This window comes from Oryx dammah, unplaced genomic scaffold, assembly GCF_014754425.2.
Source record: "Oryx dammah isolate SB20612 unplaced genomic scaffold, SCBI_Odam_1.1 HiC_scaffold_9, whole genome shotgun sequence".
Taxonomy (NCBI): domain Eukaryota; kingdom Metazoa; phylum Chordata; class Mammalia; order Artiodactyla; family Bovidae; genus Oryx; species Oryx dammah.
In genome coordinates, this window is record NW_024070193.1 from 23,100,345 (window position 1) to 23,125,925 (window position 25,581).

Sequence of the window (25,581 nt, forward strand, 5' to 3'; positions counted from 1 at the left end):
TTGCCACTTATATTCTACATAGATATGGAAGTCCTAGCCAAGGTCATCAGAGAAGAGAAAGAAATAAAAGGAATGCAAATTAGGAAGAAATAAAACTGTCACTGTTTGAAGATGACATGACACTATTCATAAGAAATCCTAAAGATGCCACCAGGAAGATGGTAGAGTGCGTCAGTGAATTTGGTAAACATGCAGGAAACAAAACTAAGACACAGAAATCTGTTGCATTTCTATACGTTAACAATCAAGTGTCAGAAGGAGAAATTGCAGAAACAATTCCATTTACCACTGCATCAAAAAGAACAAAGTCCCCAGGAATAAAGTACCTAGGGAGGCAAAAGACCTGTACTTCAAAAACCGAAAGACACTGATGTAAGAAGCTGAAGATAACACAAACAGATGGAAAGATACACTGTATGTACTGTGTTCTTGGGTTGGAATAATCAGTATTGTCAAAATGATTATATTTATCCAAGGCAATCTACAATTTAAACACAATCTCTATCAAAATACCAACAGCAGTTTTCACAGAACTAGAAAAAATAGTTTAAAAATTTGTATGGAAACACAAAGACCAAAGTAGCCAAAACAATCTTGAGACAGAAAGCAGAGCTGCAGGAATCATGCTTCATGACTTTAGACTATACTATAAGACTACAGTAATCAAAACAGTATGGATTAGCACAAATACAGACACATACATCAGTGGAACAGGAGAGAATGTCCAGAAATAAATCCACACACTTATGGTCAATTACTCTACAGTAAGGAAGGCAAAAATACACAATGAAGCAAAGACAGTCTTTTCAATAAAAGAAAAGAAGATATTTGCAAATGACAAGACCAATAAAAGATTAATATCCAACATGTATAAACAACTCAACATCAAAAAGACAAATATCTGGATTAAAAAAATGGGCAGAAGAACTAGACAGACATTTTTCCAAAGGGGAAACGCATATGGCTGACAACCACATGAAGAGATACTCAACATCACTAGTCGTCAGGGAAATACAAATCAAAACCACAACGAAATATCACCTCACATCTGTCAGAATGGCTATCATCAAGAAAGAACACAAATAGCAAATATTGGCAAAGATGCGGAGAAAAGGGAACCCTTGTACACTGCTGATGGGAACACAGATTACTGCAGCTGATGTGAACCAGCATGGAGGTCTGTCAAGAAGCTAAAAAGAGAACTGCTCCCCTGGTGGCTCAGACAGTCAAGGACTACCACGCGCCGGTGTGCTCAGTCGTGTCTGACTCTTTGCGACCCCGTGGACTGTAGCCCACCAGGCTCCTCTGGCCACGGGATTCTCTAGGCAAGAATGCTGGAGTGGGTTGCCATGCCCTCCTCCAGGGGATCTTTCCAACCCAGGGACTGAACCCAGGTCTCCCGCATGGCAGGTGGATTCTTCACCATCTGAGCCACCAGGGAAGCCTGATGACCCAGCAATTTCACTGCTGGGTATATAACCAAAAAAAAAAAAAAAAAAAAACCCAAATACTAATTCAAAAAGATACATGCACCATAATGTTCACAGCAGCATTATGTATAATTGCCAAGATATGGAAGCACTCTAACTGTCCATCTACAGATGAATGAATAAAGAAAATATGGTATATATATCACAATGGGATACTACTCAGCCATGAAAAGGATGACATTTGCCATCTGTAGCAACATGGATGGACCTAGAGGGCATTATGCTTAAGTGAAATAAACAGAATATAGAAAGATAAATATTGCATGATATCACTTTTATCATAGAACCTGAAAAATACAACAAAGTAGTGAATATAACAAAAAATGAGCAGACTGACAGATACAGAGAACAAGCTAGTGGTTAAAGTGGGGAAGGGGGTGGAAGGTAGAAACTATTAGGCGTAAGACAGGCTCAAGGATGCACTGTGTAATACAGGGAATACAGCCCATGTTTTGTAATAACTGTAAGTGGAAAGTAACATTTAAAAACTATAAAAATTTTAAAAATTCAAAAGATTAATGAAAGAAAAAATTACTAGCATTGATATGATTTTGGTTTAGAGAGAAACTATCTAAAAATTTACTTAAGCTTGAGCAAATATGAATTCAAGGTTATGTAAGGTGGCTTCAAAATACACTGAGACTCAGGGTACCTCATAAGGAAGGAAAAGTCTTATAAGCCATGTAACAAATGGTACTAAAGTATATCATGTGAGATCCCCGTTAGACTTAAAAGGGACACATAAAGCCTGATACTAGTTAAAAATGAATTAAATAGGAAAGCAATGCATTAAGTACAGTTAAGTGAGAAGGCCTTGAGGCTGGAGGAAACTTGGGATACTTGAAGATTGGCAAGAGAGCCAGTGGGGCTGGATGTTAAGGGATGGCAAAGTGGCCATGAGAAAAACAGCAATGTATTGTACTGTTTTCCAACAAGAAAAAGGAAACAAACTGGGAAAACTTGATTAAAATATAGAAATCAAGAAAACAGAGCAGAGGAAAATAACATAGCAAATAGAAAATAACAAAATATGTGGGAATAATAATTATCTAAGTTATCATAATAATTGTAAACATATCCATCAATTGAAAGATTATCAATAGGGATTAAAAACAAACCCCAATATCCATGATATGCTGCTTACTTAAAACAAATCCCTAAGAAAACATTGAAATAAAAGAATGGAAATGTACAGTCTTGCAATTAATTATTCCCCTCAAAAAAGCTAGCATACAATATTAATACTGAAGAAACTGAATTTATGTAAACATAATTAAGATGGATTAAAAGAGATGCTACAATTAACAGCTCCATGATCATTTCAAAATTAATAGTGACACAATTTGTTGATTGAGCCATCAGTTTCCTACTTATTTTCCTGGAAAATTTTATTAATGCACCTGTTTATAAACTTTTAAAGGAGCATAAAAATGATTTTCATGTTAAAATAAATGCATACAAGATTTAAGATGTTAAAATAAATGCATACAAGATAATAAAAGGAAGACAAATCGATAAAAATTGGAATGTATTCATAAACTTGTAGGTACCCAAAAATACAGCCTGAAAATATAAGGAAAACAGAAATACAAGAAGAAACAAATGTATAAACATTGTGAGAGATTTTAAAGCATGTGTCTTGGGACTTCGCTGGTGGTCCAGTGGTTAAGACTCTGTGCTCCCAAGGCAGAGGTCCCAGGCTTGATGCCCGGTCAAGGAGCTAGGTCCTGCACACCACAAGTAAGGGTTCTGCAACTGAGGCTCTCAAGTGACACAACCGAAAGATCCTGCGACTATGGCTCAGTGCAGCAAAATAAATCAATGAATAGCAAAAAAAATAAACTGTGACTCAGCATCAATAGACCAAAACAACAAAAAATTGTGAAGGCTACAGAGTATAATCGGGCTTCCCTTGTAGCTCAATTGATAAAGAATCTGCCTGCAGTGCAGGAGACCAGGTTTCGATCCCTGGGTCGGGAAGATCCCCTTGAGGCGGGCATGGCAACCCACTCCAGTATTCTTGCCTGGGAAATCACATGGACAGAGGAGCCTGGCAGGCTACAGCCCATGAGGGTGCAAGAGTCAGACACGACCGAGCGACTAAAACGCCGTAGAGGATAACAATAGTAGCAGCTGTTCACTAACTCTATCACCTTTCTTCTAACCGTTTAGAAATAATATTTTGTTTATTCTTACTTAAGAGTGGGAAGAAAAGATTTCACCACCTTATTTTCCAAATGGGGAACAGAAGCTAGAAGGTGCTAAGAAGCCTGGGGAAGGCCACTTACATAACAATGGTCCAAACTTTTCTGATTCATAACTCTTTCTAGATTTTCATGCTCCCTATTCTATACATGTGCCTTTTCGACTGCCCCTAGGTAAATCTCCCTGTGGTAAGGGGCAGAATGCTGAGATAAATTAACTCAGCTCTCTAAATTCTGACTATGTAACAACGTGCAAGTCATACACTTTCTATGAGACTGTTTCTTCAATGTCATTTACAAGGCTTAGGTTTACTAATTCCTTAAGTCTTATTTCTATGAGTCATATCTCTTCCACTCCTAAACCCCCAAACTCTGGACAAGAGCTTCAGATTTCATTCCCAGTTCTTTTCTTTTCCCCCTCAGATGGGCTTTTTCTAGAAAAATGTTTTCACTTTTGGCCTTTCCAGTCAGTAATTATATCTAATGTTTCTTAAAATATCAGGTACTGGGATAGTTGCTGTACCAGGCTGGAACCATCACTGTCTTCATTCTATGCATGCTAAATCACTTCAGTCATGTCTGACTCTTTGCAACTGCGTGAACTGTAGCCCACCAGGCTCCTCTGTCCATGGGGTTCTTCCGGAAAGAACACTGGAGTGGGTTGCCATTCCCTTCTCCAATCTTCATTCTATAGATGAGGAAAAATGACTACATCAAGGTGAAATAACTTGTTCCAATCATAAATATAGCCAGAGAGCAGCCGGAGAGCTGGATTAGGTACCATATGCCTCTGATAGCACAGCCACGGATTTTAATCACTCCGCTTGGGAAGGACCACCCACTGACCATATTTCAGCAGAGCTATTTCTCATGTCATCTTCACCATCCAGATGAATTACTGATTTCCACATAGCAGTGGGGTCCAGGCAAGGATGGATGCTTCAAAACTATGTACAAGTCCAACTTCAAATGGACTTAGATAGTTTCAGCTGACTGTCTCCCTCAAACGACATGAACAGAGTTGCCAAGTGGTTGACAAAATTAGTCAGCTGACATTTCACCTCCTTTCTCTGCTTGCCTCTCCATCCAAGGCTATGATGCTTGCAATGATTTACAAAATGATGGAAAAGGAGGCAGAGAACAAAGAAGAGGCTAAAGTGTTCAACATCTTAACCATCAAAACTTGTGAAATCATAACCTACATCCTTACCTCCACCAAATACTCAATGCCAATGAGGACGAAGATACCATTTCTTATTCCTGACACCCTTTGGCAAGAATCAGAAAGGAGGTTTCCTAGAAACACAGGATTTCATGGAAGAAATGAAAAGTCATTATTGAGCTTCGCTAGTTAACATTTACAGTCCATCCTAGGTTGCTGCTAGACGTTTTGGTAGCTTTATGGAAATTAGAAAAAGACACCCTCCTGTCAACCCCAACTACAAGTTAGAAAAAGTAAGTTCCCAATCTCAGAAGGGGGAGTGTTGTATCACAACCACGTAAACTGCAAGGTGCCCTAGGTTAAATAAAATTTCCTACTCTGGTTAGTGGGCTTCCCAGGAGGCTCTAGTGACCTGCCTGCTGATGCAGATCTGGGTTTGACCCCTGAGTAGGGAAGATTCCCTGGATGGGGGCATGGTAACCCATTCCAGTATTCTTGCTTGGAGGATCCCATGCACAGAGGAGCCTGGCAGGCTACAGCCCACAGGGTTGAAAAAGAGTGAGACACGAGAGAAGTGACTTAGCACACGTGCACACACATGCACACACGTGCTCTGGTTTGTAGTCATCAGAGCCCAGCTGAATTGGCCTTCATCACCGCCTTGGCCAGGCACCTTTGTGTGGCACATAAACTGGACAACTGCATGTGGCAGCCCTCATCCTCTACCAAGCTGACAGGTAATGAACTTATCTTTTTGGCTCAGGAAATATAGGTTCAGATATCACCTGAATAACTAGCTTCCCTTAGCAAGATAGGACCACTGCATTTTAATCAGCCTTTCTAATTGTCAGAGCAATAACAACTACCACCACTATTTATCGAGGGCCAACTATATGTCAGGCACTGTCTCAGAGTATTTAGAGATGAAGCAAAGAGCCAGTCCGTGGAACTGATTTTTTTAGTGCCATCCATCTGGATGTTGATGAGTTTCTGTCCCAAATCTCTGTTTTTATTGTGCATAATTAATATTGAGCAATTCTTTCTGACAGTACTTGGCCACAGGGCTCAGTTACTTGCTAAGGCAACCAAGCAACATTAGGAAGACTCCAACAGTGGCATGCAAGGATGCTTGCCTTCCTGCTTGCTAAAGAGCAACTTCATTCATTCACTTTATTAAAGTATTTGATATAGGATAACTTCACATATTTAAAGTATGCAACTTGATAAGTTTTGACATAGACATAGACCCACAACACCATCAGCATGATCAAGATACTGAAATATCTATTACCTTCCAAAGTTTCTGCGGCTCATTTGTCGTTTCTTCTTCCCACTCTCTCCATTCACTTCTTCAGCCCCAAGTAACCACTGGTCTGCTTTCTGTCACTACAGACTAGTTTAAAATTTTTAGAGTTTTATATAAATAGAATCATACAGTAGGTACTTTTATGGTCTGGTTTCTTTCACTGAGAATAATGATTTTGCGGTTCATGAATGTCATTGCATATATGAAGAGTTCGTTCCTTTTTATTGTAGAGTAGCATTCTACTCTATCATATGACACGATTTGTTTATCCGTTCAGGGGCTGATGGAAATCTGGGTTGTTTCCAACTTGGAGTTATTAAAAAAAGAAAGCTAAAAGCTGCCATTTTTAAAGCCACGTGCTTAAGGTATTGCCTCATTTAATCCTCACAACTATGCTACAGTTTGGATAATGACATTCTTATTTTTCAGAGGACGACATGAAAGCTCATGGAAGTAGATAAACTTGGCCAACGTTAGAGCAACACAGCTAAGATGTGAACATAGAGCTAGTTAGTGTCAAAGCTTATACTCTGGAACACTATGAGCTCAGGGGGATAGGTACTTAAAAGGTGGACGCCATGGGACACCAGCACAGAGCCTGTAGTCCGTGCGGGTCTTCCTCAGAGAGGGATGGTCCACACCTGTCTGTGAGCAATCCCACAGTACACAAAGCACACCATCCACAGAGGGCGTGGGAAGTGCCAGTTCTAGCCTGGACTTGGAGAACAGCCACAGTGCACTCGCAGCTAGACTAAGGGTGTGCACTTAATGGGCACTTAATAAACACAGAACCGCAGAACAGACGCATGGCTGGATGCACTGGTGAATGAATGCATGGACACACCGATGGACACATGGAGGAAGGCAGTTACTAGCTGCCCTGATGGTAGGTTCATCCAACCAATCCATGAAACCACTCAAACGTCTCACGAGTTGGAAGGCGGCGGGGATCATCTTGATCGGAAATCAACTGTCACACCAGCCCACAGCGTAGGCTGCTCAGTGGTAGAAAGGGTGCGCAGCTGTGAACTCCTACAGGATGTCAAAGTCCTGAGGCTCACTCCCCATGTCCAGGATTCTGGTACACACTTACTGTAAAAGTGGGAGCCATCTGTCTTGAGAGTGGGACCTCCAGTGGCAGGTCTCTCTTCCTGCATTTGCAGATGGGCCTTGGCTTTTCCAGGCCTCGTGCTCTGCACACGAGCCTTGAGAGGGCCCTGCTAGGGGCATCTGGCCACACCGCCGCTTACTTCATCTGGCAGAGCCCCTTCAGTCTGAACCCAAGTTCTAATCCCACCTCTGACAGCTCCTTTGAAAACCAGCTCATTAACAGGCAGTTTTATTGAAGGCTGCACAGACAGGCATATTTCCCATCACCATTGGATGACGTCAGCACATGTCTGGAGCCAAGATCAACAGAGCGTCGCTCATGTGACTGGCTTCCTGAGAGCGGCAGGAGATTGCATTCAGGCCTCCTCCTATCTCCCATCTTCCCTTCCCTTCCTACTCGTTCCTCACCCAGCACCAAGAACTCTGGAGTGAGTGATGGTGAAAGCTAACACAACAGAAGCAGCTTGGAAGAAATGTAATCCAATCCAGGTGAGGAGGCGTGCGTCTCACCGCAGCCATGAAATCCCATTTTGAGCGCAGCATGTGCTGATGGAGTAATGAAATGAAGATGACACTGCAAATGGCTGGTGACTCTAATGATTGTGTTTGTGGGGTTTTTTTGAGGGGTTATTAGATTCGCTCTCTATGAACCAGAACCACCCAGCAGGCCTAGAGAGATGAACTACTTCGTCATTGTTCTCTCCATGCCTGCACACCTGCCAGCCTCTGTCCCTCTTGGTATAAATAGCTTCTTACATAAAAAGAACAAACTGTCAACAGCCTGAAAGTGAATGGAAAAGCTGGGTGCCTAGCACTGCAGCCCTGGCTCAATGGTGAATCACAGATATAGAGTTCATGGTTCCCAAACAGCAGGGGCCAGAGCATCTTCTAGGTTAACAAGCTAAGGAGGGGGCAGAGGAAGCAGGACCACTCAAAGAATTTTAAAAAATTATCTTGATCCTATATGCAAGACAGCAAAAGAGACACAGATGTAAAGAACAGACTTTTGGACTCTGTGGGAGAAGGCGAGGGTGGGATGATTTGAGAGAACAGCATTGAAACATGGATATTACCATATGTAAAATACATGATCAGTGCAAGTTTGATGCATGAAGCAGGGCACTCAAAGTGGTGCCCTGGTGTTCTGGGACAACCTAGAGGGATGTGGTGGGGAGGGAGGTGGGAGGGGGGTTCAGTATGGTAGGACACATGTACACCTGTGGCTGATTCATGTCCATGTATAGCAAAAGCCACCATAATATTGCAAAGTAATTAAAATAAATTAAAATAAATACATTAATTTAAAAAATCTTCAATTCTCCTTTAACAAACAGCCTTGTATTCAGGCCATATTCAGCAGATATCAGCCAGGGGCAACAAGCTGGGGATGAAAGACATCTTGCCCACGGGGAAGATGCTGGGGCTGATCCTCTGTTGCTGTCCAAGGGCAAATCTGCCTCAGTGTCCGGAACACCCAAATAATGAGGGTGGTGACAGCAGCTACCATTCATGAGGACCTCCTATGAGTCAGCATCTCCTAGGCTCCTGAGAGAGTAATTCATTTAGCTTTCACAGCTATGTTAGACTCGGGCACAAGCCTCTTCATTTTACAGACAGCAAGGTTAAGGCACCCAAGGTTACAAAGCTAATTAGTGGTAGAGCCAAGATTTGGCTCCATGTACTTTTGACACTCTTGTTTTTCGGGAACCCAAGAGCAGAGGTTCTCAAGCTTTGGCCTGCATAAGAAACCCCTGAAGGCTCTGTTGAAAGAGAATGCTGGGCCCACCTCCAGGGCTCTGGCTCAGCAGGTCTGGGACACAGCCTGAGAATCTGTATGTTTTACTAAGTTCCCAGGTGATAATAATGTTGCTGGGATGGGAACCAGACTTTGAAAACCACTGGAACGGCTGAATCCGGGTAACCTAACCATCATTTCAAGTAACAACTCAGCTTAGATGTCATCTCTTCAGAGAGGCTTTCTTTGGTCACCTCATTTGAAGAAGAAGATTCACCAAAGTCAGGGACCAGCAAATTACACAGCCTGTGGGTCAGATCAGGCCCACTGTCTGATTTTGTTAATAAAGTTTTATTGTCACATGGCCGTGCCCATTCATTTATGTGTTGTCTGATTGCTTTCACTGACAACGTTGGAGTTGGGTATTTGAGACAGAGACTATGTCCCACAAAGCCTAATATATTTACTGTCTGGCTCTTCACAGAAAAATTTTGCCAACCCTGGCTCTAAATCACACCATCCCCCTTTTTAAAAACTGCTTTCCCAGCACACTGAAAGTATTCTTCATTCAATAGTTCACCCGCCTGATTCTTCCACTAGAGTGTCAGCTCCGAAAGAGCAAGGACACTTGTTTGTTTGTTCGTGGCTGTTCCTGCAGTACCTGGAACATACTTATCACTTGATAAATATCTGCTCAGTGAATATCACTGTTGAGTGCCCAGGAATGAAGACACCATACCAGGAACATGAGGGCCAGTGGAAGAAGATGACAAAATGTGTCTCTCACCAAGTGGGTTCCCAGCCAGGATGAGAGACTGAGAAGAGACAGAGATAGAGAGACTGCTGATAAGGAAACAAGCCTTTGAGGAAGGTAGGGCTCTGCTACTTCCTGCAGCGGTGGGGAAACCGGAGGTGGGGAGAGAGGAATTCCTTAGTCACCAGAGTTACCTGGAGATGAAAAGCAATCTGTCTCCCCTAGGAATGAAAGAGCCTAGTGTGACACATACTGCTCCCGCCTCTAATACACGCCAAGTCAGCTTCCTCGGATCTGATATCTTGGGTGGGTCACCATGGAGGGTGGCGTAGGAAGAGGAGCCCAAATAGGTCCTGGGTCAAGTAGAGGCTGGAGTGAATCCTGGCTCTGCCCTTTATGAGCTGGGGCACCCTGGTCAAGCCTCTGACCCTCGAGCTGCAAGGCATTCGGTGGGGAAAAAAGGGGATTTTCTACAGGGATGAAATGTGACTTAATTCATATAACATCTGTTTACTGAATAATCTCTCAGACATCATTTTAAGCACTGAGGATGTGGTGGTGAACAGGACCATGTCTGTCTCTCTCCAATAGGCTGACATTTTAGACATTTTAGAAGGTAGGCTGTATGACAAAAGGGGTAGACACAAATGTATATAAAGCATACACTACGCACTTGGCTTGGTGAAGGCATCTTGCTCCCTCTCTAGTCGCCTCTGAATGGGGAATCTGTGTTGCCTTATCTCTGCTCACAGGCAGACATGTCAAGGTGATGGGTGATGGGGGCGCCTTTGGTTTCCCAGGGCGAGAAACAGCAGTGGAGCTGCCCAGCCCTCAGGTCAGTGGGTGGCTGCCTTGGCAAGAGCTCAGCATGGCACAGGCCCTACTCATTTCTCCCTAGACCATCCCACAATGCCCTCTCCAAATTCTGAGCACTGATACAAAGTGAGTACGGATTTCATTTCACTTCTGAACTTCTGCAACCAGCCAGATCTTCGCAGGGTGGGCTTCCTCCTATCATTCAGCAGCAGCTCGAAGACCACTTCCCCAGAGAGGCAGGTCCTGACCAATCAATTTAAATCAGCCAATCCCCACCGCCCCAACACTCTGACCCACAGTCCTGATCACAGGAGCCACTGTATTTCCTTCATTTGTTGTTGTTGTCATTGAGTTGCTCAGTTGTGTCCAACTCTGTGTGACCCCATGGGCTGCAACACTCCAGGCTTCCCTGTCCTTCACTATCTCCCAGAGCTTGCTAAAACTCATGTCCATTGAGTTGGTGATGCTACCTAATCTTCATGGTTAATTAAATGCAAAGCACCTAAGAGAGTGCCTGGTGCATGCCAGAGTTCACTAAATGTTTACAGCTCTACTGTTTACATCATTTTAAAATCTACAATGTTCAATTATCTCAGTCATTTGTTCCCTAGAGGACAGGTCTCCAACAGCCCCACTTAGCAGCCTCACAGATCTTGGTTACTGTGTCATCTGCAGGGCCTAGCACGGTGCCTGCACAGAGGAGGTGCACAGGAGGCCGGTGAAGGAAGGGGTGAAAACAGTCCGATCGCTGTTCCTTTGTCACAGAGTTCTCCAGCACACACTGGGATTCATTCTTCAATTCTGACTAGGGGGTACCATCCAGTGGAAAGCTGGCATGAAACCTGCCCACTAGAGACGGCTGCTGAAGAGGCTGCGAGTGGCAGAGTAAGGAGCCATGCCTTCAGATGACCTGAGCATCCCCAGAACAGGCCATTCTGCTTTGTGGGAAGGCTCTCTTTGCACTCTGAATGGTCTATAGAAAATGCCCCTGGAACTTAGTCCTCACTGATCTCAGCACTGAGAGGCTACAGGTAACCTCAGGGACCGAGGAAGGGGGGTTGGCAGAGTGCGTTTCTTCAGCAGACATCCCCAAAGCCCACTTCGGACGCTGAAGTTTTCAGAGTCAGGTGGCTCCGCCTGGGCCCCTGTCCAAACTGATCTGGTTCAGTGTGCCCAGAAGTTCACAAGAAAGAAGCTGCACCTTTACAGCAAGCCCACAGAAGAGAACCTGTGGAGCAGAACAGCTCCTGCAGCAGCAGAATGGAAATGATTTTTTAAAGCCTTTAAAAAGGGTGAGGAGGAACCCTGGATTCTGGCTGACTCTACGCTGACCCTCTCTCACCCGACATAACCGTCCTCCATGTGGACAGCCTGATGCTCCTTCCCCACTTTCTGCTGCCTGCTCAGGGACACTCGCTACAGCTTCGCAAGGAGGGTGATAAGGAGACAGTCGTTCCATTGAGTATCTACTGTGTGCAGACACTGCCCTGGGAACTTTCTACACGCTCCCTCACTCGGGGCCAGACCAGCCCTGTGCTAGATCTATAGGTTTAAAGAGTAACAGCTCTGGGCTCTGGGTGTCTGACACTGAATTCCTCTCTGCTGCTTCTCAGCTGTGTGATCCTGGGCAAGCTACTTCACTTCTCCGAGCCCTGCTTCAGTCACTTCTAAAACAGGAATAATAACGACCAAATCACGTTGTTTTAAGAATTAAGCACGGTAATGCACGTAAAGTTGAAAATGGTGGTGGGCACGAAACCAGGGTTCAGAGCAAGTTTAATAATTGTCTCCAGGTTATCATCATCACCCTCAGAAGGAAAACTGGGGCTCCTGGAAACTGAACAACTTTTCCGAGGTCAGAAAGGGAGCAGAAGTCAGACTTAGTAGACTCTGGGAGCGAGGCTTTTTCCACCGCACTGTCTCTGAATGCACTCTGCAAGTGATTCTGTGACACAACCGGTCCTCTGGTTTGGAAATAAGGAGGGCTTCTGCCAGATCCTTGGCTCCTGGCACCCTGAGTGTTAGAGCTGGTGGTGCTGCCCCAAGTCTGTGCCAGAACACAGTCCTTCCCTGCATGTCATCCATCTCCTGCCTTTCCAACCTAAGACATCTCTGAAGCTGCTGGGATTATTCGGGGAATCTGCTTGAGTATGTTTTTAAGAAAAACACAGGGAGCAGGAATTACGGATACTGAATAATCCTGTTTTTATGCAGAAAAACAGTGAAAAGACATTTATCTTTTCAGTGTGATGCAACCCTGAACATCACTGGTTCTGCAAAGTCTCCTGGTCATCTGCCTGTCTCTTAACAAATATTGGCAGGGTGCCTGGCACAGTGCCAGGCACTAGGAGCTTCCTAAAGAACAAAGCAGATAAGACCCCTGACCTCCTGAATCTTAAAGCAAAGTCAGAAAGTCAAATATTAAAGAAATAATTATACTGTTAAGTAATTACAAGTTTGAGAGGTGCTATGTCCATGGGGTTATGAAAGAGTCAGATATGACTTAGCAAGAAAAATAATGAAAAGGAAATGGTAGGGACTTTTGGAAAGCAGGGAATTGGGGACCTAATCTTATACTGGAAGAGTGGGGTGGTTAGAGAAACTCCTTCAAGAAATACATTTAATCTGACATCTGATGGATGAGTAACAATTAAAAGCCAAATAAAGAATTTTACATATTCCCAATAGAGGTATTTTAAACCAACTAATTCACTCCCATCTTTTGGGTAATATTGGATGGTCTATTTTGCCAAATACGGAAAAATGCTTTGAAAGCCCCAAATTGGGCAATTACTTCTAGTATCCACTCTTCATCCTTCCTGCAACAGTCTGAAGTGAAAGTTGAGAGTTCTGGAGAAATAACCTAATTACGATTGTTTATGTGCAAAAATAGGGTTATAGTCAAGGTAAAATCACTAACATTGGGAGACCAAAGATGTGAAGACATTCCTATCTGAGAACTCTCCATGGAGTATCCAAAACATTGATAAAAGGACATTCACTCAGGAGAAGCAATCTAATGGTCTGTTCACCTTTTCAAGGATCACAAGCAGAAGCACCAGGAGAAAAACCACATCTTCACAGACCCAATGAAAGCTATCCACCCAGAGGATGCACTACTCACAACATTTCTGGATGTCAGTTTAGCACAATGAATCAAAAGTCTTACTGGCACAATGAATCAAAAACCTTAAAGGGGTTTACCCATGACCTCTCCACCTCTAGGGATTGTGCTGAAGGAGAGAAACAGGTAAGTGTACAGGAATGCTGGCTGCTACTGCTTTATTTAATATAGAGAAAAGCTACCAAGGATGCGTGTGTTCAAAAATAACTTTTCAGTTCAGGGCTGTTTGATGGTTGTGCTCCTGGCATTTGGGAGGGATCATTTCTCCTTTGTGCAGGATGTCCTGGTACTTCTCAGAATGTTTAGCACCCCAAGTCCCTACCCATCAAAATTCGAGTGGAACCCCCTAACCATTTTAACAATAACTGCCCCCATTTCAACCTACACTTCCAAATGCCCCCTAGTGGCGAGTGGTGCCACTACAGGTTGGTAACTACTAACAGAGTGAAATTGCTCAGTTGTGTCCGACTCTTTGCGACCCCATGGACTGTAGCCTACCAGGCTCCTCTGTCCATGGGATTTTCCAGGCAATAGTCCTGGAGTGGATTGCCATTTCCTTCTCCAGGGGATCTTCCCAACCCAGGGATCGAACCCAGGTCTCCCACACTGTAGACAGACACTTTACTGTCTGAGCCACTATGCACCTATTCCAATGGCACCCCACTCCAGTCCCCTTGCCTGGAAAATCCCATGGACAGAGGAGCCTGGTGGGCTGCAGTCCATGGGGTCGCCAAGAGTCGGATACGACTGAGCAACTTCACTTTCACTTTTCACTTTCATGCACTGGAGAAGGAAATGGCAGCCCACTCCAGTGTTCTTGCCTGGAGAATCCCAGGGACAGGGGAGCCTGGTGGGCTGCCGTCTATGGGGTCGCACAGAGTCAGACACGACTGAAGCGACTTAGCATCAGCAGCAGCATGCACCTATTCCAAAAGATAACCTGGGTCTAAATATAGAAATTTGGGCTTCCCTGGTAGCTCAGGTGGTAAAGAAGCCACCTGTAACGCAAGAGATCTGGGTTCGATCCCTGGGTTGGAAAGATTGCCTGGAGAAGAAAATGGCTACCCATTCCAGTATTATGGCCTGACAAATTCCATGGACTGTATAGTTCATGGGGTCGCAAAGAATCGGACATGACTGAGCAACTTTCAAATACAGAAAAAAAAAAAATAGAAAAAAATGTTCACAATACATGAAGTGAAAAAAATGTCAAGATAAATGGATAGCATCATCACATTTTGGTCCAAAACAAAACAGAAATGTAAGCCTATACACATAGATTCTTGTTACATGCATTCCAAGTGAAAGTGAAAGTGTCAATTGCTCATCATGTCTGACTCTTTGTGACCCCATGGACTGTAGCCTGCTGGGCTCCTCTGTCCATGGGATTCTCCAGGCCAAAATACTGGAGTGGGTTGCCACGCCCTCCTCCGGGGATCTTTCCAACCCAGGGATCGAACCCTCATCTCCTGTGCCTCCAGCATTGCAGGCAGATTCTTCACTGTCTGAGTCACCAGGAAAGCCCACACACATTCCAAAACCTTTGGAAAACAGTTTTCTGTGCTTGGCAGAATTATGAGTGATTTTTATCTGCTTTCTTTCTTCTTTTCTCTCCCTTTTTTCAATAAGCAAAGTCTTCCCATTAAGGAAAGAGAATGCTATCTCTTGTTTTGGAGAACAAACGGTGATCCACCCAACAACCTGCTCCACACACCATTTCAATTCTTGTTTTGACTTATTGGGACGATGAGTATTGGCCTCTGCTCAAGCAGCGTGGGATCACCTTTCTCACTCTGCCAAATACTCAGCCTCGTTTCAAGGCAGCAGCTGTAATACCAGAGGTAAGACCTGGGAGGTACTCAAATACATGTTTACTCAACTGAGTCATCCTTTTCTTGTCTGGATTGGGCCACACTTGTGCTGACACGTCCTCCAGTTTAGCATTACTTTTACCCAGTGGTTCTCAACCAGGGTGCCCAGCTCATCCCCCAGGGGCAATGAATGGTATTCTGATACGGGTCTGGTCATCCCAATGGAGGGTGTGGTGAGTGCTACTGGCATCAACTAGGTGGTGGGGGCCAGGGATGCTGTTAACCATCCTATAATGCCCAGGACTGCCCCAACAGCAAGAACGCTTCAGCCTAAAATGTCAACAGCACTGAGGTTTAGAAACCCTGCTCACCGTTTTCCTTCCTTACAGCTTGTTAAATAATTTCCAAATTCTTCCTAAAGTATTATCTACTATAAATGTCTCCCCAGAGCAGTTCTAGGAGACAGAGCACATACAATGACCTGCTGGAGTCCGAAGAGAAATTGGGGCCTTACAGATGACCTCAGATGGGCCATCAGGGAAGACTCCAGTTTTCCGTCCTGCCTCCGCAGGGCTCTCTGCATAATATTAAATGCCTCACCCAGAGCGAGCGGAGACAAAGGATCTTGGCAACCTCTCTGATCAGTTTTCAGTCTGGTCATTAAAAAACACATCTTTGAAGCCTTTCTTTTCTGGCATCGACTGTTATATTTATGGTTTTTTATACTATTTTAAGAAGGCTGGGTTTTTGCAATTAGTAGATTTTAATAAAATTAACTGCCCATATTCAAGAATACCTCCTTTTCAAAGGGGGGTAGCTTTCGTTTCCATTTTATTTAACTGAAGGCATTTCTCAGAAGAAACAGAATAATAAAGAGTGTCACCCGAAGGTATATTACCAACTTCACAACCAGGGAATGAAATGAAAGGTTTTTAACAAAAATGAAAGCACATTACTCGGAACCCTAACTGGTCTTGAGTATTTTGCCTCCAGCACAAAGCATTTTAATATCCACTGTAATTTCTCCTGATAGAAAAATGTTTTTTCTCAAGTCAGAGACAACTAACATCATATTAAATACCAGAATTTTTATTAGTAAGAGGTATCTGGGTCTTAAGTTTTTCTAAAACCTACCAGGCAACCTTTGAAAAAAAATCTTTAAACCTATAATCAGTTCCATAAGTAATAGACTTTCAAAGATCTTGTAATTTAAAAATCTGAAGACTGTTTTTTTCATGCAACATGATCCCTTGAAACACCTTTAATACAGATTCATATTTTATTAGGCAAATATAGAGCCCTTCAAATAGCTTGAAAAGATAGTCTCTCTCTGGAGAACAATTTCCTTTCTAATCATCTGTGTCATATAGGTCTGAGTAAGTGTTGTGAATAGAAAAAACCATTTGAAGAAAAATACAATTACAAGACATGGGAATACTCTGTCATCTGACATAATTCAAACCACTGATTTAATAGCATTAATCATTTTCTTTCAAAACAAATCAAAGAAAGATGTTTTATGTTCCCCAAAGATATTCACTTTGGATGAAGCAAGTGGCCTTCAAAAATACGTAAGCAATCATTTTTGGAATTGATGGATGTCACCAAGCCCTTTAACTTTTGCAACTGTCTGTTCTCTTAGGTCAGTAGAAAATGTTCTCTGAATCTGGACATCACAGAATGATATTTAATGGCCTTAGAAAAGAATCTACCTAAGCAGGGAACTGAAAATAGCTTAACTTTGGAATTTCAGAGCCCAGTTCAGCAGGAAGCAACATGAACAAAAGAAGGATGGGTCTCTTGGAAGCTGCTGGAAATGAGGTTAGCAAGAAAAACGAAACAGGCTCACAGATGTATCAAGGTGTGAAAACTCACTGCTCAAGTACTGGCAGTGGAAGGTTGATGTCAAACACAGATATTTAGTCACCCACCACCTCATCTGAGTTTCCAGAGAAACTCAATCAAATACTCTCATTCTTCAACTTATTAATAATACAGTCTTTATTGAAAAAGAAGAAAATAAAGATTTAACCTTAATATACAAACTGGGAGAAAATGTGCATGCGTGCTAAGTCTCTCCGATCGCATCCAGCTTTTCGTGACCCTATGGACTGTAGCCCTCCAGGCCCCTTCAGGCGCCTCTGTCCACAGGACTTCCCAGGCAATACTGGAGTGGGTTGTTGGCATTTCCTCCTCCAAGAGATCTTCTCGACCCAGGGACCGAACCCAGGTCTCATGTCTCCCTGCATTGGCATGTGGGTTCTTTAACACCAGTGCCACCTGGGAAGCCCCTGGGAGAAAACCTTCTTATTTATATCTGCTGATAACCCAACACAGAATTCCTTTCACTTCTCACAGAGATTATTCCCTGTGAAAGTTTCTATTCTAAGACATTTTCATCCTAGTAAGAATTAGAATAGAGTTCACAAAACTCAAATGCCTATAGGGTATAGGAAGATGAACACAAAAGGATGAAATGGGCTTAGTCGTGACCAGGCTGACCTGGAGATGCACCCTTTTGAAACTCTGGAAAGAATGTCTCGCACTCAAATCCATGGCCTGCACACCAATCCTTGAGAAAGTAAGCTTTCAGATTCTACTGAAAGTAAGATTCCAGATTCTCAAAGTTTCAAGATCTGAATATCAACTTTAAAATTAAAATTTTTTAAGTATGAGCAGTTTCTAAGTATTAGTGACTAATTAAAATTTTAAACAATCCTTTGCTGGTTAAACAAATCCTGGCTGTGTGTTTGCGATTCCATCTGTCAAATGACAACCTCATTATTGGAAGAAGAAAAATGAGAAATGGCTAACCAAGATGTTATCAGGGTCCCATCCTCAAGTTGTTGGTGAATTTTTGGGTCTTCCCTCATCATAAAGAACTTTTTCTAAGAGCATCACATCTAAAGTTCCAGAGTTAACCTTTTAGGGTTTTTTAAGCTTTACAGCATTGCCAGACATAGAGAAGATCTCCAGGGAAAGAACCCTTCTATGTGAGAGGAAGGGAATAGTGGTCAAACACTTAAGGCTGTGATAAACCTGTCTCTCAAAGATGCACAAGGAAGATCATGAAAGTATTCAGCTTATGGGAGGGGCTTCTAAATCAACAGGAGGCTGGAACAGGAGAAAATTCTAAAGACCAAGAAAGGCAAAGTGGAAGTTGCATATGACTGAGAGAAATGCAGTGACAGAGAAAGAAATCAAGTTCATCGAACCAAGCCAGCAGTATTTACAGCCTGCAAGCAGTGCCAAAATGTTTCAGGAAGTGCCAGTATCTTTCTCTGTCAAGCTGGGCCAAACTTTTCAGCGCAGCATCAGATCACTAGGTAAATCTCCATTTCCTTACTCTCCTTGACAAAGAATCTTAACATTAAGATTGATGGCCAATGTAGGACACCCCTGCCCTCTCCAAAAATGCAGTTTCATTACCTAATGTTTCTAGACGTTTCCAGAAAATCTTTTGGTAACAGCTTCAATGGAAATGCAGAATGAATTAGCTCAGTTTCATTTCTCTTCCTGGTTTCCCAGTGGGGACCAAGACGTCTTCTTCCCGTATAGCAACATCTTCTCAGACTTAGCAAAGTCAGCTCTTCCTTCTGAACCGGAATGAGGAACAACGGCTGAGACTAAGGGAAAAGCCAAGCCCATGACTGCCCTTCCGTCAGGAGCGGTATCTCCGGGACTTCCTCTGTAGGCCTGAGGCTAAGACTCTGCACTCCCAGTGCAGGCAGCCAGGGTTCAATCCTTGCTCAGAGAACTAGATTCCATGAGCTGCAACTAAGAGTTCCCATGCCACAGCTGAGACCCAGTGCAGCCAAATACATAAATATTAAAAAAAAAAGAAGAAGAAGAAGAAGAGAAAGAATGGTACCTGTTCAGGCTTCAGTCCTGGCGGAACCCAGGCGTACTCCTCCAGGGCACAGCCTGAGTCATCGTCCGAGGTCGAGTTCCTCTGGAAGTCAAACATGAGTTTGCTGACGGTCTTCTCCATCGCCAGGGGCATCACCGTCACCATGTGCTCCTCCTGGGGGCACTTGCAGTGCAGGCAGATCTTCCTGCAAGCAGCAAAGGCAGGAGGTGAGAAGGAAGGCAAAAGAAACCATTTTTTCACTTCGCCTGCCACTCACCAGCCCTTGGATCCCAAACCATAAACACATTTCTTGGCAACTGGCTTTTGGCAAAAGCATCTAAAGGAGTGTTCCACACCCCGCCTGTCTTTGTAGGAGGCGTGGCCCTGAGTACCTGCAAAACTCCTGAACAGTCAGGGGCCACCAGGTGAACATGCTAAGGACATTTAAACACAGAAGCCGACCTCTTCTTCTAAATCAGTATCCCAAGAGGCAAGTCAAAATACCTTTTATTGTACTAGGTAGAACACTGGATATGCACCATGACCACGATTTCCTTGACTGGAATAGTAATTAAATATATACCATACATAGTCAAACCAGAAATATTACCAGGAGATTTAACAAATACTGACAACATTCCATTTTTATAAAAGGTTTCCAGACCTTAGGAAAAGAAAGTGGTTTTTAAAAAAACTGCAGGTGAGATTTTCTTTAAGAAGAGTAAAAATAGTTTTCTTTCCCACGAAACAAATCTGACCCTAAGATCTGCTGGGAAAGGCATTTTCATCTCTACTGAAGATCTTTGTGGGTTTGAAATTCTAATTAGAAACCCCAAATTACCCCACATTGGTAGCTGTTTTCTTAATGTATAGAGCATCATGCCTGTGAATAATTGCAAAAGACAGCAGCCAAAGACACAATTCTCTCCCTCAAATTGAACATTTCTCTTTTCAGATTACCATCTGTTCCCTTTTCCATGGCTACAAAAATGATGAAGCAATAAAAACGTTGATGTCAGCAACACAAAAGCACTTTTAGCTTCCACCAGTGAAATAAAAAGTAAGAAGAGAGGAAAAAAGTAAAGGAGGAAAAAGATTTTAAGAAAATAAGCTGCTCTACCTGCACTCTGACCTTTAGGATTAGTTTTAGCACCTTATAAAAGTGATGAGACAGCCCAGAATTCTAATCGCCATGTGCCTGAATTTTTTGACAAAAGCTTTGTGAAGATATAATTCACATACCATAAAATTCGGCATTTTAGACTGTACCATTCACTGGTTTTTAGTACATTTACAGAGATGTAAAAGTGCCACCATTATCTAATTTTAAAACATCTTCTTCACCCTCAAAAGAAACTCCAAGTGCATTATTAGCAGTAACTTCTCACCCTCCCCTCCCCCTGGGCCCTGACAACCACTAATCTATTTCCTGCCTTTAAGGTTTTACTTGTTCTGGAAAATTCTGGAAATTTCACATAAATGGAATCTTACTACAAATAGTCTTACCATATACATAAATGGAATTTTACTATATACAGGCTTCTTACACATAGCAGGATGTTTTCAAGATAAACTCATGTAGAAGCTCATGTCAATCTTTCATTTCTTGCGTTATAATACTCCATTATATGGATATACTACACTTTGTTTATCCATTCATCAGTCAGTAGACATTTGGACTGTTTCCACTGCTCTTGAATAACACTATTCTATTTATGTGCAATTCTCTGTATGTTTTCAATTCTCTCAGGTATTTACCTAGGAATGGAATTGCTGAATCATACAGTAACTTTATGTTTAACGTTTTGAGGAACTGCTGAATTATTTTTCAAAATATCTACATCTTTTTACATTCCCACCGTTAATGAATGAGTGTTCCATTTTCTCCACATTTTTGTCACACTCGTCATTGCCTTTCTCTATGATTGTTGCCTAGTGGGTGTGAAGTGGTATCTTACCAAGGCTTTGATTTGTACTTCCTTAATGACTTAAGGATGTTACACATCCTTTTATGTGATTGTATATCTTATTTGGAGAAATGTCTATTCACATCTTTAGTCATTTAAAATTGTCTTTTTATTGTTGAAATGACAGAATTCTTCATATACTTTTTTGATACAAGTCCTTATCGGATACATGCTTTGTAAAAATTTTCTGTCATCTGTGGACTGTCTTCCCTTTATGATGAAGTCCTTTGAAACACCTAAGTTTTTGATTTTGAGGAAGTCCATTTTTTTGCCCTGTTGTTCTTTCTGCTTTTGGTATTATATTTAAGGAAGCTAAGGTCATAAGATTTACTGTTGTATTTTCATCCAAGAATTATATGGTTTTAGTTCATATTTATGGGTCTATGACCCATTTTGAGGTGCTTTTCATATATGGTATGAAATAGGACTCCAACTTCATCCTTGTGCGGCTAAGTGTCCTAGCACCATTCAATTCATTTGCATTGACCCTTGTCAAAAATCAGTTGACCATAAATATAAGGATTTATTCTGGACTCTCAACTCAACTCCACTTCATACTTTGGTCTATATGTCTCTTCTTATGCTAGTACCATACTGTCTTGATTACTGCTCTTTTGTAGTATGTTTTGAAATTGTATAGTGTGAGTCCTCCAATTTTCTTCTTTTAAATATATATATATATATTTTTACCTTTTGTGGGTCCCTGACATCTGCACTATAAATTATAAATTTTAGGGTAATCTTGCCAATTTTTGCAAAAATTTAAGCTCAGATTTTGACAGGCACTGTGATGAATCTTTAATTTGGAGAGTACTGCTATCTTAACAATATTAAGTCTCCCAATCCATGAACAAAGAATGTCTTTCTATTTATTTCCATTTTTTTGAATGTGTGTATTCCTTAGGACTTTCTATATACAAGATCATGTCATCTGTGAATATAGATCATTCTATTCCTTCTTTTTCAATCTAATGCCTATTTTTTTCTTTATCCTGTCTTATTGCTTGCCTAGGTCCTCCAGTGATCCTAAGTTGCAAATGTCTAAGTGGGCTCTTTGTCTTATTTCTGATCATAAGAGAAAGCAACCAACCTTTCACCATCAAGTATTAAATAATTGTGGGGTTTTTGGTAACTTTTCTTCATTAAGTTGAAGAAGTTTTCATCTATGCTAGTCATTGAGAATTTTTAATCAACAAAGCGTGTTACATTTTGTCAAATGCTTTTTTTTTGCATATATTGAGATGATCAGTTGGGGATTTTTTTGGTCCTTATTCTTTTAATGGCCTGAATTTTGATACCAAAATGTACATGAAGAAATGAAGTCAGTTTTGTCCAGCCAGGTGAGGCTTGTCAGATTCTTCTACTTCCTGCTTTTCATCTGACTGAACATATCCATGAAGAGAATGTACCTTGGGATCTGGTTTGCATCTCCAAACTCAGAGAAGTTTTATCCAAATCTTGGCTGTTGCTTTTAAAAATAGTTTGAGCTCATTTTAACAGTAACTCGTTAATTAATCACCTACTGTAAAGAAGTCAGGGGTCTTGGGAAGCAGTCAAGGTTTTTTGTTCCCCCTCTAGAACTTTTTATGTCAGTGTATGACTTAAGGGGAAAACAGTCTCCCTATGTTTAAGCAAGTCTAGGAAGCTCTTCGGTGACTAATGGTTTACTAGCAAGTCACACTTTTAGAACAAAATGTAGAGATATTTTTTTCTAAATTCAGTTTCTAGAATACTCATCAATGAAACTAATTTATTCAGCAAGGCCAGGAAGAGCATGCTTTTTAGTGCTGGACAGACATAGTCTAATGAACAGAAGCTCCAGAAGAAGGAACAAAGACAAAAGTGAAGGAGAATTAAAGAACCAGATCCATAATGAATCTCATTGAATAGAAGCCTGAACAGAGGAGAAAGAGGGAGAGGGCTAAGGGTCCTCTTTAGTCATTTCACAAGTAACCGCCAAGTACCTACCATCTGCCAGGCACTGCTCTAGACACTAGTGATATCCAAGCAAAAGAAACAAAGATCCCTCCCCTCACAGAATCTATATACTTAGAGGGGGAGAAATGTACAATAAACAACAACAACAAAATAACATATCATTCAATCAAGTAGTATATGAAAGCTGCTCAGCGCAATGCAAAGCTAGAATGGTGAGGCAAAATGAGGGCAAGCAGGGCTTGGGTAGGGGCACACAGGAGCAAATGCACAGCATATGACGTACTTCCGCCTGACACCCGTGAGCTCAGATTTGCACACCAGTCCTTCAAGAAAGGAACTATCACCTCCACCTTCCAGAGAAGAAAACAAAGCAGAACAGAGATGCAAAGTAGGATTCATCTGACCCCCAAACCCTATTAATACCCTATGAAAGGCATACCTTATTCCCACCAGAGAGCAGCCTTTCGCTCGACAACAAACACATTCAGAAAAAAAAAAAAAACAAAACACCAAACAGGGGAAAAAAAAAGGGGGAGGAAAAGAAACAACAACAAAATAAGGTAAATCAAAACCATCAGGACCTTATGTATTTTCCCCGTTAGCTGTCTGCCTTCCATTCCTCATTTATAATTAACAGGCACTGCTGTGGCAAGGCATTTTTATTTGCAAAGAATTTTTAACCTTTGAGTGCTTCCATGACAGCCTTTGGAGAGACTAATTTAATAACTCCTGTTTACAAATGAGCAACGGCAAGGCCTAGATGCTGAGAAAGGTGAGAGGGTCAGAGGTAAAGCCAAGAGGATTTCTCTTGATTCTCACGTCTGTCTCTCCCTCTTGGCAAAATGCAAGCAACACCTAAGAGCTCTCGCTTTCGACACGCTGATTAAAGCTTTTCAGGAGTGCATGGGGAAATATATGATTTGGTTTTGGTTTTTTCTTTTTTAAATAGACATTTATGAAGATAGAACCTGCTAGTAAAGCAGGATTTCATTAAAAAAAAAAAAAAACACGATCATACAAAGCGTGCATTGGTTTCATTCTGTCAGAGTTGACATTCTACCTGAACATAATTGGGTTTGTGAATGACAGGTTTCCAAGGAATAAGGCATGATTCAGAGAGCAGAGCTCCTGCATCCTCCGTTCTCCCTCCGTCTACCCAGCAACAACCCTTGCTATCCCCCACCCCCAACTAAAGTTGCAGCTATGAATTCATTCGCTTTCGTATTCAGAAGCCACAATTGGCTCTTCCATGACATACCCAAGACCAGCAGATGAAGGCTCTCCTTGCAACTGTCTCAAAGTACTCTGGTCATCTGCATCAGTGACCAAATCATTTGCAAAATGCCTAGCGATTTATACCAATGAACCCACCGACCATGATGCAAAAGAATTCCTTATAAATGGATCAGGGGTGTTTGTCTGTTGGGGGGCGGTGTCTCATCTTTGAGATGTTGACAGGTTATTTACAATGCTGAACCCTGAACCACAACGTCTCCTTTTGTGTGAGAAGTGATAGGATGAAGGCAAAAAAGGAGTCTTCATTGTCACACAATGCTGACAAGTTCAAGTCATAGACTGCAGGATTCTAGGTTTGGGTAGGATTGGAAATATCATTAAGTCTTTCCCCTGTGCCCCTTCCCCTTTTCCTTCTCTTTTTCATCCTTCCTTTTTTTTTTTTTTTTAAGGAGAGGAAAATATTTTTTTGCAAGAGAACTCTCATGTGGAAACTCATTATATGAAACAGAGCTGCCCAAGTTGATAAGACAGTAGGAGGTCCTGTGCTCAACTTCTCTTAAGCTCCACCTTCTCCTAAACTCCAGAATCATTTTCATGGTCCTAACATCTCAAGGGTTCCAAAGACACAAATCTGGAAACCAGCATACTTTCCAGGACAGCTCAACATCATTTCTAGTATTATCAGAATATGAAGTAGGTGCCCAATAATTTGAGAGGTGGCAGAAAGACAAAAAAAAAAAAAAAAAAAACAGAGGCTGTTGGATGACTTTAAACAGCCAGATAATTCTTTTATCATCAGACTCTGCAGATGATGATGATTCTGGTCATGGGAAATTGTATGCCCTGTTTCTAAGCCATTACTTGGAGATGCCTAGGGTGTAGAGATGTACCCGCATGATTGATTTGACAAGTCTGACACAGGGCCCTGAAGTGCATTTTCACCAGCATTCCATGTCATTCCAACCTGACATGCACTTGGAGGACATGCTTCTGGAGCAATCCTCCCAGTTAGAAGGGGGCACCTGAGTCAGAGGATGGTCTGGAAACTTGAGTGTTCTACCAACATTCCCAGTGGTCT

General features: G+C 42.1%; 1 protein-coding gene across 2 annotated transcripts in view; it reads right to left on the reverse strand.

Moving 5' to 3' along the window:
• PRICKLE2 (prickle planar cell polarity protein 2) overlaps positions 1 to 25,581 on the reverse strand; it is a 135,130-nt gene that overhangs the window by 80,255 nt on the left and 29,294 nt on the right. For both annotated transcript variants that reach the window (XM_040246589.1, XM_040246588.1), the window contains one exon: positions 19,384 to 19,567. In XM_040246589.1, coding sequence (XP_040102523.1) covers positions 19,384 to 19,527 — 144 coding nt within the window. In that variant the 5' untranslated portion in view covers positions 19,528 to 19,567. The remainder of the gene's footprint in view (positions 1 to 19,383; positions 19,568 to 25,581) is intronic.